We start from the raw sequence: 20,269 nt of genomic DNA, 5'->3' as shown, positions 1-20,269 counted from the left end.
TTGCCCAGGTCAGCACTTCTGCCAGCAGCTTTGCTGTCATTAATGGAGGTTGTGCCTATTGCTGGACCCATATTTAACATTTAACATCTGCTGTTGTGGTGAAAACTTGTGCACTTCTCCCGGATATTTACAGCAGCAGTAAATTCATTTATAACTATTACACTTAAGCTACTTTAGATAGCGCCTGCTCTCAATAGAAAGCTTTAAAGTGCAACATTTACAAAATAATTTTGCAAAATAATCCACTGATGGTTATTAGAGAGTTGAATTGCCTTTAAAGGATGAAAAATTTTAATCATTTAAGTTACAGACACAGGGTAGTATAATCCCTTTTAATCATAAATTTCAAAGAGACTGCTGGGAATTCAGCAAAATCCTTAGAGCAGGCAGAAGTTTTATGTAGAGAGTACCATGGAATGTAGTTCTCCTCATTATCTCAGTTTCTTTTCTTGCTGATAATTAGAATAAGCTTCACCTAATAACAGATTAAGCTTTTTTTGCCTTTGCTTTCACAATGTTTCAGAAAATATTTGTTAGATTTTGTAAATAAGGGCTTATGGCACTATAAATGTGTATTGCATTTCAAAGCATAAAGGAAAATGCTCTGTCTCAACTTCCCAGCTGTTTCATATTTACATCCAGGAGTAATGTGTCCACAGGTAATCCTAAGTACTCATATCGTAAGCATGAATACAAAAGCTGTCTCAGACACACCTGAACAGTAGGTCAGGTGTAATTGAGTTATAAAATTGTCCTCCTAAATAAGAGCCCACGATGAAGATGGCAAACAATTCAGAATTATTTATTTTTATTTAATTTTACAATTGTTACATTTAAAAGAAATGCCAATAGGTTAAAAGGCACAAAGGATTTCCCTGTCTGCCAAGATAGTAAATTTGTTTGAGACAGAATCCACAAACTTCCATGGGATAAATAAGTCATTTTACAGTAACATCTGTGAATGAAAGTTACAGTTTCTAAACAAAGAAAAAGAAAAGTATTTTAAATTTCATTGTGTATTATGCAATCGAGGTTAATTTCTATATAAAAATGTGCACACTGATTGGACGATCCAGTCAGTTGCCCATTGTAAATCGGGTGTATACCAATAGGAAAAAAAAAAAGTCTGGCTGCTGAAACACTGTCAAGTGACCAGACTTTCTATTAACATATGCTACATAACTCCAGTAGAATATCTTATGAGATAACAAGGAAAATGAGGGACGTTTTGCCAGACTCTGCATAGTTATGTGGTACTCTTATGATCAGTTGTACTGCCTGTAACTATACTTCAGATGTGCACATTTTTGCTGAATGTCACTGATTTTTCTATTTCTGCACTGTATCTCGTAACATTTTTTGTAACCTGCTGAGGATTTCTGTCCGTCAGTAATCCCAGTTAATTTCATTCTCCTGATTTTTCAGAGAGTATACATTGATGCCATAGTCCTTTGCCTCTCATTATTTTTGATTTTGTCCACAACTCTTGAAAATAAAAAAAAAGAGGGACAACAGGGAAAGAGAAGAAACTATCATTGAGATGCTCTCTTCTCTGTGTTGGGACATAAATGCAATATGCATGCGTCAGTACTGAGCAGAGAAGGCCACAGAATATTGCGATGCCTCTATAGAATGAAATTATTTTAGACAGACAAGCAATTTCTTTCATAAATAATAAAGTTTTGTAATAGCAATAATTCACTCCTGTGTATGGGTATGACAGGATTTGCCCATGGTGGTTGTTTTTTTTTAATCACTCTGGTTTCGCCGTCAAAGTCAAAACCCTACCAATTTTGGGTAAATTGTGTCATGCTGACATATAGGAGTTTATTGCTAAAATATATGAACTGAGGGAGAAATGCTTTTAATTGGACTGTAGACATAGATTCGTACTAAGCAGATAACATTTTAGTGAAACCCAAAATAAAGCTTCATTATAAAAATTGATTCACAGATTTCTTATTGGTAGATAGTGTTAGTGTATTCTTTCTCATATCTAATACACTAGTTTGTGGTGGTTGAGAGTACTGACAGCAAATTCCTAGGGTCTTTCAGACGGCAGTAATTTCTGATGTTCATTTCTGGTGGTGTTAATTTGTTTATAGAATGCGTAAAGATGTTTTCTGAAATGCACTGAAATCATGAAGAAAATCAGTTAAATAAAGCATTATCTAATCATTAGAACTGCATTCCAGAATAGTCACTACATAACATGTTTGCTTCATTTATTCAATTAAATTCACAGAGTTGTGTTCTCATAAGTTATGAGTGGAAAGATTTGTTTCTGACCCAAAGGTTTCTCTACTTTCACAGAAAAATATTTTCTTTTAGGTCTGCTTTACTTGCTTTTGTAGTGCAGCTCTTGGTAAGCGGATTCCTTTTGACATTATATATCAGGACATCAGAAATGCTTCTCACTACTGGCTCCATGACATAGAGAGTTGGAACCCTATGACACAGAGGTCAGATGGAGGTCCAGGATCTGGAGGAGAAGAGTGAAGAAACATGGCCTGATCCCCTCTCCTGGGGGAAGGGGGGAGTTGAAGGCATATCTCCTGTAAATGAATCTCTGGTAGAGACTGGGAATGAAAGGGAGTCACCTGCTTGTAAATCACTCAAATAAAGCGGTATAGGCCCCATGACACAGAGGTCAGATGGAGGTCCAGGATCTGGAGGAGAAGAGTGAAGAAACATGGCCTGATCCCCTCTCCTGGGGGAAGGGGGGAGTTGAAGGCATATCTCCTGTAAATTAATCTCTGGTTGAGACTGGGAATGAAAGGGAGTCACCTGCTTGTAAATCACTCAAAGAAAGAGGTATAGGCCCCATGACACAGAGGTCAGATGGAGGTCCAGGATCTGGAGGAGAAGAGTGAAGAAACATGGCCTGATCCCCTCTCCTGGGGGAAGGGGGGAGTTGAAGGCATATCTCCTGTAAATTAATCTCTGGTCGAGACTGGGAATGAAAGGGAGTCACCTGCTTGTAAATCACTCAAAGAAAGAGGTATAGGCCCCATGACACAGAGGTCAGATGGAGGTCCAGGATCTGGAGGAGAAGAGTGAAGAAACATGGCCTGATCCCCTCTCCTGGGGGAAGGGGGGAGTTGAAGGCATATCTCCTGTAAATTAATCTCTGGTCGAGACTGGGAATGAAAGGGAGTCACCTGCTTGTAAATCACTCAAAGAAGGAGGTATAGGCCCATGCTGCACCCTTTGCATGCCCTTCCTCTGAGCAATTATATGGCGTGTTTGAGGGAATTGTAGAGCTAGCAAAAGAAAATCTTCTGATGGTTGCCTTTGTGATGGATGTGCTGCATCGGACTCTCACCAGGAAGGGAATGAATAGATGATTGTTGTTGCATTGAGTCAGCTGGTCAACAGGTTAATTGAGAGGACTCTGTAGTAAATGTTCTTCTCATTACTGCAGAAGTACATTTCTGAGCTGTATTTTTCTTTCAGTATGTTGTATAAGAAATGTATTATAACAAAATTAAAATATTCAGTGCTTTCTTTTAAGCTATTCTTATTTCTGTCTGTAACAAAGCATGATGGGCAAGAAACTGATATGGTGCAGGTCAAGACTGCAATCAGCATGTACACTTCTTATTTATGTCCTTATTCGTGTCATGATGGTGGTATTAAGGACATTGAATTGCAGATGTAGTATAAAACAGTAGCAATTATTCAGGCTTTTCTTCTTTTTTAACCTTAAAGTTTTTACATATTCTTGCAGTGATCATCATTTCTGTACTTCACAGGTATAACAAGTGAAAAGGTCACACAGAAAAAACAATCAGTAAAAACTGAAAGAAAATTCTAGCCAAGCTAAAATTTCCACTGTGATCCTTCAAACCTCTTGTATTAGAGGCACATGGGATATATGCAAATGACCCCTAAGAACATCAGGTGTTTCAGCTATATGGCAATTGTGAATGCCCATGACTTCTGTTTTTTTCTGTGTGACCTTTTTACTCATTGTTTTAGTTAGTTGGTATATTTTTAGACACCCTAATGGCAGTGGACATCATTTAGTTTTAACAGCCCTGTGTTTCTAATGCTTAGTCAAATAGTTCACTTGTGCTGTGCTGATGAGGCCATAACAAGTCCGAAACATCCATGTCCACAGCTAGTGGGATTTGGCTTTATTGGGCTGAATTTGTCCAGTAAACAACTTAAAAAATAATGGGCATTCAGAATCGCCATATAGCTGAAACACCTGATGTTCTTAAGGGTCATTTGCATATATCCCATGTGCCTCTAATACAAGAGGTTTGAGGGATCCCACAGTGGAAATTTTAACTTGGCTAGAATTTTCTTTTAGTTTTTACTGTACATAACAGGTATGACATGGGTAATCATGATTGTTTGAACAGTCAAAACATTTTATATTAAAAGGATAATGAACAGCCTCATTATTCTACAGCTGTTGTAGTACAGGTAGCTGAATTTATTGGCATTTTGTATTCGGTGTAGTGGACACAAGCCCAGAAGGTGTTTTTTCTACAGGACCAAGTTTGTCTGCATTCCTGAAAAAAATCTTGGTGTAGCTGATGTCCTGCAGGGGCAGTGCAGAAAGTTGCGTAAAACGGCAAGACAGTATCCATGTTATCCAACATTGCACTGTATGTACAGTTCACAGTGCAAAATACATGCACATATTTAACAGACCCAGTACACTTGCTATGGTAGGGGGGCTCATGGTAGAGGGCAATGGAAGCTGTTGACTTCAGTGCAAGAGGGAGGGTGCAGATAGCAACTGAATAGGTGGCTGTAACTGGAATGGGCTGGGTCTATTATGGCAGGTCAGAGACTATTTACCTGTGGTCACACAGCCCAAAGTCAGTCACTTAAATCCACAGGCTGTCTCAAAACCTGTTCAGTATAGTCATTTGATTGACTGTATATGTCTCATATGCCTGATAGCAATATAAAGTAGACAATTAATGTAGTTTGCCTTGTTTCACTCAAACAAACATACAAGAGCTCTTCCAAGCCAGATCAACAGCTGCCTGTGTTAGGGTGACAGCAGAAGTCAGTAAGCTTAATCGGGTCTATATTGAAACATAGAACGCTTAAAACAGCGAACGATGTTTCATCGACTCTTTTTCAGCGAAAGCTGAAAATGTCGACACCATAGAACAGTGATTTCTTTCCTAGGGAAAGAAATCGCTGTTCCAACTAAAAAAAAAAAAAACAGGAAACACTTCCAAACACATACATACGTACTTTAACCCTAATTGTACCCCCCCCCAAAAAAAAAAAAACAGTAAACAACTGAAAACACATATGCACGTAACCCAACCATACATCTAATGGAAAAAAAAAGTAAACATTTTAACACATATGCACTTACCTAGCAACCTAATCCTAAGGTCAGTAACTCTTGCACATTTACGTAAACAGTTCCAAGCGCATATACACTTACCTTAACCCTAATTCTACCCCCTAAACAAAAGTAAACAGCTGAAAACACATGCACATAACTCAACCATACATCTAACGCAAAAAAAAAAAAAGTAAACACTTTCATACATATGCATTTACTTTAACCCGCACCATAACCCTAAGGTCAGTAACTGTTGCACATTCACGCTTGGGAGTTATACCGGACAAGGGTCCACACTACAGTGCAGAACACGGCAAAGCAATGAAGCAGTCAAGCGACTTTCCCAGGGAAAGAATTCGCTAAACAGCCGCTTCGCGTTTTGCTTGTTCGCTCTTTGTGTCGACAAAAACGCATTCAACAAAATGCATTTTTGTCCTAATAGGAGCCCGCTTCATCCACAGCCTGCCTTCATACTCGCCAGTTGCAGACACTTTTTCTGCGATCATCTTATATGTCTGATTGTGATAAAATGAATGACTAAATGCATAAATAATGATCACAGTAATATATTTCAACTCATTGCTGTCAGATGTACACTGTGCAACCCATTGCAATCACTTGGACATATGCAAGCATGTACACACAAGTAACTATCTATTACAGTCACCTTTATGACTGCCTTCTGCTATCTGAGATGTCTGATTGTGATCAGATACATAAATAATGGCCACAGTAATGTATTTCAGGTCATTGCTTTCAAACACAGTGCAGCTGATTGCAACCACCCTGTTCAGTCCATGCATGTTGACGTACACACCAGTTACAGCTGATATAATGTCTGTGTTCAGCAATCTGAGGTGTGTGATTGTGATCAAATAAATGTATAAATAATGTCCACAATAATGTATTTCCACTCATTGCTGCCAGACGCATCCACTTTTATCCATTGCAGCCCCCTAGCATTCCTGCATGCACTCTCACACATACCACATGCAGATCCCACGTGCCCACCAATTAAAGACATTTTAATGACTGTTTGTCACACATCTGATTGTAATAAAATGAATGAATAACTACATAAATAATGGCCACAGTAATGTATCTCAGCTCACTGCTGGATACATAGAGTGCAACCCATTGCAGTCTCCCCTACTCATGTGCTCACAACATGTATGCTTGAGTGCATGCATGCACGTACATACACATACACACACCCAGCATTATGCCTGACCTTTGTAATGAAATTTGTGAATAATTGCAGAAATAATGGTCATAGTATCGAATTTCAGCTTGTAAGTGTCAGATACATACAATGCAATGCACTACATTTACCCTGGCCCCTTGTCTACACACGCGCACACACACACACACACACACACACACACACACACACACGCACAGCAGTTGCAGCTACTTTCTTGAAGGTGTACACATCAGATGTCTGATTATGATTTAAATGAAAAACAACATAAGTAATGTTCATAGTAATATATTTCAAGTTATTGATATTAGATACATGCAATGCTACCCACATCTTTGTACACACACACACACACACACACACACACACACACACACACACACACAGATGTGTGTGCCTAACAATTACATCAACTTTATTAACAGTATGCACCTTGGAAGTATGAATGCAATCAAAAAAGTGGATGAATGCATAAATAATGGCTACAGGGGTATATTTTACCTTGTTATCAAGCACATACACAACAGTCCATTGCAGTACCACACTAATATGCAGTGTTAGTTATTAACATGTGTGTACTATTCTCTAGGGTGGCTGGTAGTAGAGCTGTACACCTTCATTCATATATTTGGAATTTAACTAACAAAAAAGCTTAGTCTCACACCAGTCCCATCAGCAAGTCACTCTGCATTGTTTCAGTTTTGATTCAAGATATCTCAGACAAGCCTTAATTAAAATTGGAAATGCTGCTGACTTCTTCATATAGCAGCCATAGTACACACCACTGAAATATTATTTGTACATCCCTGAAATAGCTGGAGGATATATAATAAGGTGTAATCTCCTTAGTCTGAAATGTAGATGAATGGGGTGGGATGTGTTTCTGTCCCATGCACAGGGAAATGTGCTGTGAGCAAGGCCATATTTTTGTACCCGTTCATGTCCTTGGAAAACTGAATATTGCTGTTGATTCCTAGATAAATATTTTTGTCATTTCCTGTGTGTGAGCATCAGAGAAGTTTACAGTCGGAAGGTCTTCCAGGACTGGTGAACTAGCAATGTTATAGTGTGTCATTAGAGAGATGTACCCTTTATAAATTCTGCTTAGTACAAACGGCAAAGGTAAATGGATAGTGGGCATTTCCTTCTTGCAATGGAATAGAAAGTTTCTCTACATCTTTCCTGTGGTTCTATGCCTTTTGGCAATGTAAAAAGAAGAAATACCACCATCAACTTTTTCATGCTTTGGTGATGGATAATGTAGTATGAGCTATGCAGATTTCTGGACATACAGGAGTTATTCCCAGTGTGTGTCAGAAAAGTTCCCCTAGGGTGGGAAAACAGATTTCATGGCTACTTGCTTTGTTAAATCTTCAGCTTCAGATTTTAAATGATTAAAAGCGTTCAGAAAACTCTCCCATAAGTAGACATATTGTGGCAAATGGAAACTGTTCTAAGTCCAGTCGAAAAGTACCCAGTTCACTTAGTACTGAGTACACACAGATTTGTACGGCCTATTTTAGACATCTATTTTATTTAAGTGTAAGATCCCGTTTATTCTGTCATTCCAGTCTAACTGCTACATCTTCAGGGGCTGGATCCATGCTGGTAAAAGTAGTGCTGCATTCTCAAGTGCCTTTAAATCTTTCAGTACCCAATCATGCATCAGAAGGAGAAGTTACCTCAAATTTCATTGGTTGTTTCAGCATTCAGATGTGGTCTTGCCACTAATTAAGTGGTCCAACTCCTATTTATATTTATGCTGTAATTCTATTATTTATTTATAGTCTTAGGTGTATATATCTTCAGACAAAAATTACTCAGCCATTTTAAGCTCCTTTAGGTAGTTTTTATTGTAGTTTATAGATTTTTTTCTCTTCTTTTTAATCTCTGTACAAATATAGTATTTCCTGATAGACTTGCTATTTTGTATGCGTTTGTGTGACTGTTTTGTTCCATTATTATTATGATTATAGAGAACAAGGAGAAAAGTTTAAAAAAAAAATTTCTAGTTGCGGCCATGAAATTTGGGAGGTTGGCATTAATGGTTAAGTTGTTTACCTTGCAGACACAAGGTACACGGTTTGATTCTCGCATAGGATAATATTTAGGCTTAAAATGGCCTGTAGGAGCAGTTAGCCTAGTAATAATGTATGTATAAACCTAAACCTAATTTGTATAAACCTATAGGATGTGCATAAACTGTGTGATTACCTGTCAGCCGACTGATCAGTGTCTTCATTGCCAGGTTGCCCTTTGGTCTTGGCTCTGAGGACTTCAAATCCAGTTATTTTATTTATTTTTATTTAACATTTTTTACTGGGAAAGTCCGACTTGGAACAAAGCCAATTTTCAGCAGAGGACTGGGGAGAACTGCCCCAGAGTTCACTCAACTCTCAAGGCCTTTGATCAATGGGTTTTAACAAACAGATATTAGAGACTTGCTAACAGAGGCTTTATGCCCCCAGATCTAGAGGCAATGAAGCCCAAATAAGACAGAGAAAAAGGTAAGGAGAAGACTAAATCAAAGGACAGAGAAAAGGAGTCTAATTTGAGAAAATGTTAGCTGGAGGATCTTCATGCACCATCCCATCTAAAGTACCAGGAATGGAGACTTCTATTTCCTCAATGTCAAGTCTCTCACATCGACTCTGACAGTTTCATATCTGATCATTATTCTACACAGGTATCCCAAACATCTGACTAGAGACACTTCTTCTGAGAGAGTACTTCGTAGATTTCCTTCTCGGCCTCCTGTACAATATTCTATCTAGTCCTTCAGGAATGCCTCAGAAATGGATTGGGTATGCATGATTAGAGCTTTTCTCAAGGCAAAGATGGAAATGAGTACCCTTCTGTCCTCCTCTGTTTCAAAGAGAAACAGGCTAGCTTCTCATCTCCCATTTTTGCTCCTTCCCTGATTTGATTTTTGGATCTGGTGGTTTCAGATCAGAAAACGCGCCTGGAACCAGTGTCTTTAATGCCAGTTCGCCGTTTGGCATCATCTCCCAGTACAGTAATCCAGTTCACACGACTCCCAAGACCCTTGGAGTTGAGTGGAGCTCATGACTGCCAACTTGACATCAACACTTCATCACCATCATTGGATCCATCTTGCATGGATCCCTTCTTGGTGTCAGAGTCATCAGCCACTGATCCCCCCACCCCTTGAGGCCTCTCTGCTATATTGATTTTGGGGATTTCCTTACTGGTGCCCCCTACTACTTCCTCAGAGTTTTTAACTCTGATATTTGATGGTGGCTGCCTTGGATCTGGCTTCTGTAGAGTTTATTTCCAAGGTTATGGGGAGGATTTTTGCTTTTCCTCCAAGAACTGGCATACAGGCTTCAGGGTCACCTCCACCCTTTTGTCTCCACCTTATCCCCCACATGCTTACCAAAGTTAGAGCCAAAGGAATGGCCACAAAAATCTGCTCACTTGTAAGATCAGTCCTCTGAGGACTTGGACTCGTTCCTATATTATGTTCCAAAGAGGAGGACATGCAAAAGGAGGCACAGTGATTCAGTTTGTCACTTTGGATACAGACATTGAGGCTCAAGATGGCTACCGTATTCCAGTCTGGAAGACCTCAATGTCAGTGACATCCTAGAGCTCATGTGGCAGTGGATGATCCTAACCCATAGAACCACCTTCGCAGGACAAATAGGTATTTTTGAGTCGTATCACTTGGCACCCTGTACTTCTTGAGTAGTGCCTCCAGCGGACTGTTTATTGATCTTGTCACCAGGAGAGCATGACAGGAGCTTGCTGCATCTGAAAGTTTTCCTAGAAAGCCTGACAAATATCCAGACCAGCTAGATCGGCAGGTACAGGCATAACAATATGTCATGCCTGGCTTTGCTTTTGTGACTTCACGGGCAATTTTAAAGTGACCTTTACTAATGCCTCCTATGATGGAGCTTCCTTATTTTGTCCATATATTGAAGAGAGCATGCAGAAGTGTGAGCAGGATGGTAAGAAAGTGTCTGTCGTGGCAGTTATATTAGAGACTTTGCAGTGATTTCTCAGTTTAAACCATAAGGGTCCAAATCCCTATGGTTTAATAAATCCTGGCATGAACCCCTTGAATCCACTGCTGATAGTGGTGGCCATGGTAGAAGCAGCCCGTTCAGTGGATCCAAACCAAGAGGTTGTGGAAGTCTACAAAAACAGGGATATTATGGGGCTTTCTCTGGCAGATGGCCTGACCTTTCCTTGAAGGGCTACCCATCTCCTCTTTGGAGGCAGTCAGGGGTCATCAGTTACTCTGCTGTCCTGCGTGGATGGGCATCACTTAGGATTCATGGGTGAGAAGGATAATATTGAGAGGCTGTAAAATTCCTTTTTCCCCACCCTCCTTACCTATCATATTAACTACTTCCAGGTGTGTTTCATATCATCGACAAAAAGTGGTTAGAATAGAAATTTTCTCTCTCTCTCTCTCTCTCTCCTAGGCAAAAGAGCCATCCAAGAGATCCCACTGGATAAGACATTGTATTCCAAATTCTTTTTGGTTCAGAAGAAAAACTAGGGTCGTAGGCCAATATTGGACCTAAGCTGACTCAACCAGAATGTAATAAAGGCCCCCCTTCAGAATGGTCACAGTGTAGGCAGTCTTATTTTGTCTACAGGCAAATGACTGGATGTGCTTGATTGACCTTCAGGATAACCAAAACATTTAGGAAGTACCTATGCTTCCATGTGGCAGCCAGTCCAATTCAAAGCCTTGCCTTTTGTTTTCACCACAGCCAAGCAGGGTGGTTCACCATGTGCATGGCAGTGAAAGCAACTCACCTGAGGCTAAAAGGAATTCTCATATTTCTATACATAGATGGCTCTTTCCTTGCTGACACATCAAAGGAATCCCTAATCAAGATCAGAAAATACTTCAGCTCTGTCAGTCCTTGGGCATGTTAGTAAAATTTGGAAAATCAAATCTGCAGCCAACTCAAGCCATTTATTTCATAGGATGCAAGGGGTACACAAATGGAAATGGAGAAACCAGGCAGTCAACTTGTGGTTTGGGCAGATCCAGGAGAGGCCTCCTTCAATTTTCATCTCCACCATCGGTCAAAGTCCTTTGAGTCCTAGGGTTGATGGCTTCTTACATGCTAATGGTTTATCTGGCACAGTGGTCACGGGTAACAGATCCTCCTCCTACATCCATAGTAATCACCCATCTTTGCAAAGTCCGGCTTCTTGATGCTTAACATTCCCCTTGATTCCTCTAGGAAAAACATTTGTGATGCCACTTCCTATTGTGGTAGGAAAAACAGATTCCTCCACCTTGGGGTAATGGAGTATTCTCAGAGAAGGATGGTCCAGGTTATATGGACACAAGAGATCAAGCTTCACATCAGTGTTCTGAAGATGTGAGCAATCCTCCATGCATTGCAGCAACTACAGGACTTCTTGCCCCCATGGGTGACTTCCATTTAAACAGACAGTGATGATGTCAGTCTGATACGCCAAGAAACAGTGAGGAATCAGTCACTACCCCTTATGCTGGAAGTCCATGAGAGTGTGGAAGTGGATGATTGCTTCTTGATAGCAACACACATCCCTAGGAGAGCCAACGTCTTGCTGACAGGGTCAGTAGATCCATTCTCTTTCTTCGTCAGTGGTCTCTAAATGTGGCAGTGGAACTCAGATTTTCCATTACTAGGGCTGGGCTTGCCGTAATCTGTTCATCTTCTCAGACAGCACCAAGTGCAGCAACTTTTGTTTTGCCCTGATTCCCCCAAAGGGGTAGTGCCTGAGAGATGCTGTAGTCAGACAGTGGCCACTTGGGCTTCTTTTTGCATTTCCTCCACTTCTTATAATGTCTAGATTCTTACAGAAAGCAATCCGATGCAAAGCTTCTCCTTGCCCCTTTTTGGCTCAGACAAATCTGGTCTCCCCTATTAAAGCCACACATCAGAGATCTCCCTGCTTTTCAGTCCCAAAAATGCTCCACTTTCCCATCCCTCTGGGTCACCTCCTCTGGCTTTGCCCAAAGTCGGGTTGACCACCTGGTTTCTCCCTTTCCTTTCAAGGCTTAGAAGATCCTCTCTTGTCTCAAGAGTTAGTTCATATTCTTTGGGCATCTTAGAAAGAATCTGTTGGTTAAGTGTACTGTAGCAAATTGAAATGTTTTTCATCTTGGGAAACCACTCTGGGAAATAGACTCTTCTAATGTATCTGTTCCACAGGTATTACGTTTCCAGTTTCTCAACCATTAAGTTACAGTTAGTTACAATTTCAACATTTTTCCAGGGTATTGGTGACAGCTGTTTAGCTTCATGCAGGCTGTGTAAATCCTTTCCAAAAGCTACTATTGTGGACTTGAAGTTTCTTAGGAGGCATTTTTCTTGGTGGCTGCTACCTCTGCCAGGTGGACCTCAGAGCTTCAGGCTGTCTTCTGTAGAGAACCATATTTGGTCTTTCAGAGACAGTCTCCCCCATAGGGATTAACAGTGTGTTTTTTTTTCCAAAGTTATTTTAGGGCTATATCTGCCAGTCAGGCCATCTAGCTGCCCAGCTTTCTTTCTGGAGGGTGAATCCAGTGATGAGAAATGCCATGTGTATAGATGACTTGCATTGCTTGCATGCATCTGGCCAAGTCTGTATCTTTTATCTTGCTTGAGGTGGGGGTTGGCTGTGGCTAAACAAATACTTTCTAAATTAATTGTTGATTCATTGCTTTCTGCTACGAGCTGGAAAGCCAGTGACTGGCTGTTGCAGTCAAAAGTGTGTCATCTAGGAATATTGCTTCATTTACTGCCTGTTTCAGTCGTATGTCTGTTAGACTTTTATGCTTACAGCTAGTTGTAATTGCATCCCTTTACAAGCAATATTCTGTGGATTCAGTGCAGAACCAATCTTCAGTTGGCAATTTGGTATCTCAAAATTTAGATTTCTGAGCTTGCTGTATCCTGCCATGCTGGGTGGGTGGGTGGGTTATTTACTGCTAGAGATTCCTCCTAGCTTTTATTTACTACTAGAGATTCCTCCGAGCTGTTAAGCACAGCAAAGGGCCCTGCAAAGTACAGTGAACACCTACATATGTGTTTTACTTTATCAGCTAATCCTCTACTGATTGGATGGACCACCCTCCTACATTGTGGTGTACCTCCATAAGTATAGCAAGGTTATGATTTTTGCATCCTTATACAGTTTGTCTTTAATTTGCATGCCACTATGGCTCCATTGTATCAAAAGTGGGAAGTGTGGGGTTAGATATGCCCTCCTGTCCACTGAAGTGGTGTCATGGCATGTGCTTGCAAGGGCCGTGTGACCTCGAGCAAAGAGGATGGAAGTTGAAAGACATGGACTGTGAAAAATGTCCATGAAGGAGTTCCCAGCTGTTTCCCACTGCAGATTAGCTTTTTGAAGATCAGCAGAGTGCTTGCATATTTAATCTCCTTATAGCTATTACCTTGTTTCAAAGGATTTGAGTTTTATCCTGATGGAACCACATTTTCACTTTTTTGTCAGGTGGACTATCTTTGTACATGTATAAACCTTAAAGATGTTAATTCAGTGGGCCTTCTGCAGTGGTTTTGGAATCTCTTTTCTTTGTTGTCTCATGCGGATATTCATGTTTCCTAGGAAGGTCCATATTCATAGAGAGCATTCCACCTTTGAACCCCACCAGAATCCCAGTGCTGAGTTAAAGTATTTGAATTCACCAGTTGCCTAAAATACACACGCTTACCAGGTACTTGTGCATTCACCAGATTGCCAACGTGGACAATCACCAGATTTTGACTTTGTTTGAAAGCAGAGAATGATGTTCTTTCATATAAGTAACCGTTTGCTCTTTAGGGATCAGTACCAAGAGTAGGAAGTGTAACAGTCTCAAGGACTTCCTTGTTGTGCATTACTAAAACAGAGTCTAAGTTGTTCTGTTGTTCATCTCCAGAGATTGCTGATATCATGCAGAAGTACACCAAAGCTAACTTGCTTGTTATTCGATTAGGCAGTTCAACTGAAGACCACTCAGTCAAGGGAAACTTTTATGCGCTCTGATTGAAAAATATGCTGGCAAAATTGGGTCGGTCTAAGGAAAAATTTCTGCTTGTTCCCAAGTTTCAGTGACCTTGTTAATTATATTAGTGGCAACAGCACAGCTCACATTAATCATCCTGAGACATTTGCTTCATGGGTCAGCTGTAGCTCACAGATACCATAGCAATTGGCTGCTGTACTGCCAATGAACCATTTTAATAGTTTTGTTTACCTGTATGCTGCTTAGCACTTCAAGTACTTAAATTGTGTTTATTATATGGTCCAGCTTCTGTCCATTTTTGTGAAACAAATCCTGGAAAATGTCTGCCAAGTCTTTGGCATGTTCTTTTGCGGGAATCATTTGAATATGCCCTCTTAATGCCAGTTTCTATATGATGAGATGTAAATTTCATGCTGCTAATGTAGCGAACAGGGACATTTCTACTGGCATCTGCCTGTGCAGGGCTGCTAACACACCTTTGTGTGCTGAGGCAGAGGATTTTGTATATGCAATGTCTAGAAGTGACATCCTTTTTGGGTACCTTACCTATGGCTTCTCCATTCTGCAGTTAAAATTGGAACTTTCTTTTAAGTCAGGCAAATGCATACTTTTTACATCCTTATATGCTTGTCTTTTTCTGTCTTACATACTGAGCAGGTTCAGTGAATAGGTCTCCAAATGATTACATAAAAAGTAGCCTTAGGGATTAAGCACCCCTTTCTTGCTCTGAGGGTGATAACTCAATACACACTAAGCAGAGGCAATTTGCCCCTGATCATAGCAGTCGGAGAAAATACTGAGCTATGGAGAGCTGAGGATATGAGAAAAATAAATCTCAAGTTACCAGATACAGAAGACTTCTTTTGCGATCAACAAATTATGATATGTGCATATCTTATTTCTGGTCTAAAGCCTCTCGGAATCCCTCTTTTACAGTTAAGTCTATAGAGCTTTCATTTTGATTGTATTACCTTAAAAAGTTTTACATAGTTAAAATATGTTTGTATGTAGTGGACAGAGATCTGAAATGTATGTTAGTGGTGTGAAACTTGCAGTCTGTTGATCTTGGGCAGTAGAGCAATGTAGCATATCAGTATGGTAATGAGCCTTGGATATGTGGGAGATAAGGGTAAAATAGCGGTGAGCTTCTGTGAAACACCGTGTCTACATACTTCATATGAAAGGTGTTTAAATAGTTTGGTGTAGTAGAGGATCCAGGATCTTTATTTGCATTAGTATTTTTGTGATATCAGACAAGCAAATTCCTCCTGAAGTCTGAGATTTTTTTTGCGCTTGGCCATCAGTGTGATTATTATTGAACATCTAGGCTGAGTCGCCAGAAAATCGTTATTTTCCTTCTGTCGGGGGCCGAGAAGCAGACTGCCTTTCAGTGTGATAATATTACCAGGATTCAGAATGTCACTTTTTTTTGGTTAATGATTGCCGCTTTTGACTTGCAAATTGTAGATGACAGTCAAACTGCTGTATAGTTGAAAGGCATGAGCATTGAGATGCTTAAAGTCTTAAAAGCTGAAGTAAATATTAATTATCCAAGATATGTGAACGTGTAGGAGACTTTTTTTTTCTTTTTGTACTCTTGTGTGTGTCATAAATATTACCATCCTTAACTTTTGAGCTATGAGCATGTCATTATTGTATGCATTTGATATTCATGTAGTTAAGATGTATAGATCAAGTGTTTTAGCTTTTTATTTTTGATTTGCAGGAAGCCGCTTTTCGCAAAGTTGTGCAGGCTACAATGGTGAGAGATCGCCAACATGGACCAGTGGTGGAGCTAAACAGAATACAGGTACACTAAGTAAAATCATTTTCGTAAAATAGCCCTTGAAATAAATGGGAGCAAGTTTGGCATTCTTCTGAACAAAGTCAGAAAAGCCTGAAAAATTGTAACAGTATAATTTCCAAGTTGGAAAGAGTGAATACATAGAGTAAAATTTTGTATGACAGCAGAAGGGCATGTGTAGATATTTGAAGTAATGGAAGTGACTTCTGGGATGGAGCATGTCTGATTATCCATTTTGTGAAGCTGTATCTTTGTATTTGTGTGCTTAAAGATGTACAAGTTAGAGAAAGAAAATGTTTTTCCGAAAACACATTGGTACTTTTAAAACTGTTTTAAAATGGTTGCATAAAAAGTGGTCTGAAGAAAAAGATTAGTTCTTAGGAGTAGGAAGTATGTTTAAGAAAGTGGAGGGAATGTGTTTAATAACTAGTAAATATATAAACACTTGAATGAAAATTATTTTATAAAGGTTTTTCTTTCCATTCAGTTTAAATATGTGAAATGTTACAAAATTTGTAGTTCTGCTCAGTATTTTGCTTTTCATTCTGAAGGGTTAAAGCAAAATACAGGTACAAATGTGAAAGGCCATCTAAGTGTAGCACATCATTTGGTAGACAGTTTGTAAAAGCATTCTTGTTATGTTGAATGAGAAGCATATGATATTCTGGCCTAATGTTGAAGTTCTTTCCATGTTGCCTTCAGGGCAGTGAAGAATATCTTTCAGTTGTCAGACTTGTACCACGGGTCTTTGGTTATGCATCACATGGGATCAGGTTTATAACAGAGGAAGTTGTGTTAGGTATCCATTTTCAGATGTTGCATACTGCTGTGGTTTGTAGTTGTGCTTTAGGTTATGCAGCAATGGAATGAATTGAATTTTTTAAAGTGTGTTTAGGATTCCACAGCCTATTTAGTGACTTTCACTTATATTGCCTGAACTGCATGCAAGTCCTGGGAAACCGCGTGCACACACACACACACACACACACACACACACACACACACACACACACACACACGCACACTGTCTCTCCTACCTTCCCTCTCTAGTGGAATTATTTAATTTTTAGAGGTACAAAAAATAAATATAGGCTGTAATTAGTCAGATATTAAAATAGAAATGTACATAAAACATTTTAATAGAAATATGCATGTAAAGCACATTATGTATCTTGACTTGTTCATGTGGAAAACAGGTTGGCCCTGACCATTCCCTTAGAACCTGGTTTTGGCTCACTGCCCATCGGTGTAGGATGTGTGTGAGCTGCTGATGCCAGCTTTATCTGTCCTGTAGTGCATGGTGGGTTTGTGTAGGCATTATGCAGGGACTGTCACCTAGGGAGCACCAACAACATTCAGACAGTGTGTGACGAGCAGAACTCAGAGGTGTGGGCCCAACCATGAGTCCCGTCTTATTCTGAGGATGAAGTACATCAGCTGTGGGTTTTGCACTGTACTTGCCTCACAGCAAAAGGATCATACACAAACCTCTTCTAATTCCAAACTGCATGACCAACTTGACACCTAGTTGTCACCTTGGATGCTAGACAAAGCGAAGAAGTTGTAATTAACAGCATGTGGACTATAAGTTTCAGGTATATATGTTCTTCCTCTGCCATGAATGGAGATGGTGTAAAAATGCTACAGAGGCATTGTGGAAGTGCAGTTCACTTGGCTTTCGTGTTATGTAGTAGAAGCTGAACAAAAAGTGATAAATTGACTTAAAACTTTTTGCCGAAAGTGTGTTTAAAACTACCATGCCACTTGTTTAAAAGTGCTACAGTCATTGATCCCATTTGATTTCTGCTATAATTAGGACTGGAGTAGTCTGTTCTAGGTATTGTGGATTAGGTTTTGTCATGCCTTCTTGAGTAGCATACAGGCAGCAATAATTTATGCCTTCCAAAAAATGTTTCACTGACCAGACTTGTCAAGTATTAACACCCAAGTTAATGCTCTGCATAGAAAAGTGTTTTTGTGAATCCTTCAGTCCATAAGTCCTACTTAGCACACCGGCATCCATTTTCTACAAAAGCAGGTTCGTATAATTTAGCAGCTTAACTTTTTTTTTTTTTGATAGGTAAAACGCTCTAGAAGTAAAGGTGGCTTAGCAGGACCAGATGGTACGAAATCCGTCTTTGGACAAATGTGTGCAAAAATGAGCTCCTTCAGCCCTGATAGCCTCCTTTTGCCTCACCGTGTTTGGAAAGTCAAATTTGTTGGTAAGTTATGAAACAGAAGTCTGGTTTCTAATTTAAAATTATTTTGCTTTGTAAACATTATTTGCAGTAAATTCATATCAATAGTTTGATGCCACTAATCAAATAAAAAGTGTTCATGTCAGAAGGCTGAATGACAGAAGACTGAATGCCAAATGACTGAAAAAAAATTTGAGTGAAATTTTACAACAAAATTAATTTTGCACATTGTATAGAAGCCCCCCCCACACACACACACACACACACACACACACACACACACACACACACACACACACACACACACACACATCATATACTGCTAGTATATTTTCCCTTGAGAGTCATACAACCATATTGGAAGAGAGAAATATTTCCTTTTAAACAGATACCCATGACTTCTCCTTTGCTACAAATTTATATTTGGAAAGGGTTGTGGTATATTAGTAACAACATGGCTGTGCATGGGTGGGACTTTCCTAAGACAACAATATTTAAATATCTGTGCTGTTTTAAAAATTTGTATTGTGAATTTGCAGGCATTTGGTTCAAACTTCACCTCAAATTTATTTAGGTGTATTTTTCCAAAACACCACGTGCAAATTAAGAGTAAACCTAGATTACAGCAGTAAATACAACCACACTTGTGAGTAAGCTTGAAAGTTAGGTGTCATAAATCATCTTACTTCCTCATAAGTAATTTCAGAAGGATAATCTTTTAAAGATCTATTGAAGTCAGCCAAGCACAGACACTCCTGCAGCCATTGAGGTAGTAGATTCCACAGGCGGGGTGTGCATGGTAAGCAAAAGAACTGACACCAGAATTCTCAAGGACACACCTTTCGAAACACCAGCAACCTCTAAGTAGCTGAGCATAGAACTGTAGATGGGGCACATGCCACTCACTAACTCATTGCAGGTTAAAGGGACCCAAGTAATACATGGAAAAAAACACCAACACCAAAACCGTAAAGATAACTCTGCAGTGAAATGGCAGCCAATGTAAACTGTACAAAACAGGGGTAATATGTTGGTAACACATAGTACGTGTAAGTAACATGAAGGATGAGTCATGCTCTAACTGTAGGTGGTCAGGCTTGATGTTGAGGAGTCCTGCGTAGGGAGTATTGCAGTAATCCAGCCATGATGAGACTAAGACATAAACCACTACTGAGAGATCAGCTTGAGATAAAAGTGCTTAATCCCAGATATGTTTCTTAAATGGAAACATGTACAACACCCGAGGCTGTGTGTCCAGTGTATCCAAAGGTCTACTTAATAAAAACATTTGGAATCCTACACTTTATTTTGATGACTGGGTAAATATACTGCACTCAAGGAAAAAGTAGCTGCCAGTTAGCAGAAGTCAGAAGTCCATAGCTTGGAACACCCATGAAGAGCATTTTCCTTGCAAAAAGTCTCCTCAGGGCTATTTTATCATTTTGTACACATGAAGATTTTACAGTGGCTGACACTTGGTCCCTTAGAGTCTGCCTTTGATCTACAATAACTCCTACTTCATGCACTTTTCCAACAAACTCAAGCATGTTCACTTTGTAGAAAATGCAGTGTAGAAGTGAAGAGACACGATTCTCTCAAAGTATCACGTATTACCATAGTCAGTGTTTTGGTGGTGTTCATTTTCAATTTACTTCTAGACAGCCATAAATGTATGGCTTCAAGATAGTCAGCTAAGGAATACACACTTGCCATTTCACATTGAGGAAAGGAGAGAGATATTTTGGGTATCATA

General features: G+C 39.6%; 1 protein-coding gene across 1 annotated transcript in view; it reads left to right on the top strand.

Annotated features, from left to right (window-relative positions):
- Positions 1 to 20,269, top strand: part of HERC2 (HECT and RLD domain containing E3 ubiquitin protein ligase 2) — a gene marked incomplete in the record, with an annotated part of 3,551,743 nt that overhangs the window by 3,397,552 nt on the left and 133,922 nt on the right. The window contains 2 exon segments of the mRNA XM_044072055.1: positions 16,241 to 16,324; positions 18,399 to 18,540. Coding sequence (XP_043927990.1) covers positions 16,241 to 16,324; positions 18,399 to 18,540 — 226 coding nt within the window.

The sequence above is a fragment of the Protopterus annectens genome, chromosome 5.part0 (genome assembly GCF_019279795.1).
Source record: "Protopterus annectens isolate FY-2018-M chromosome 5.part0, PAN1.0, whole genome shotgun sequence".
Taxonomy (NCBI): domain Eukaryota; kingdom Metazoa; phylum Chordata; order Ceratodontiformes; family Protopteridae; genus Protopterus; species Protopterus annectens.
Note: the sequence above shows the minus strand (reverse complement) of the source record. Positions and strands in the feature narration are given on the sequence as shown.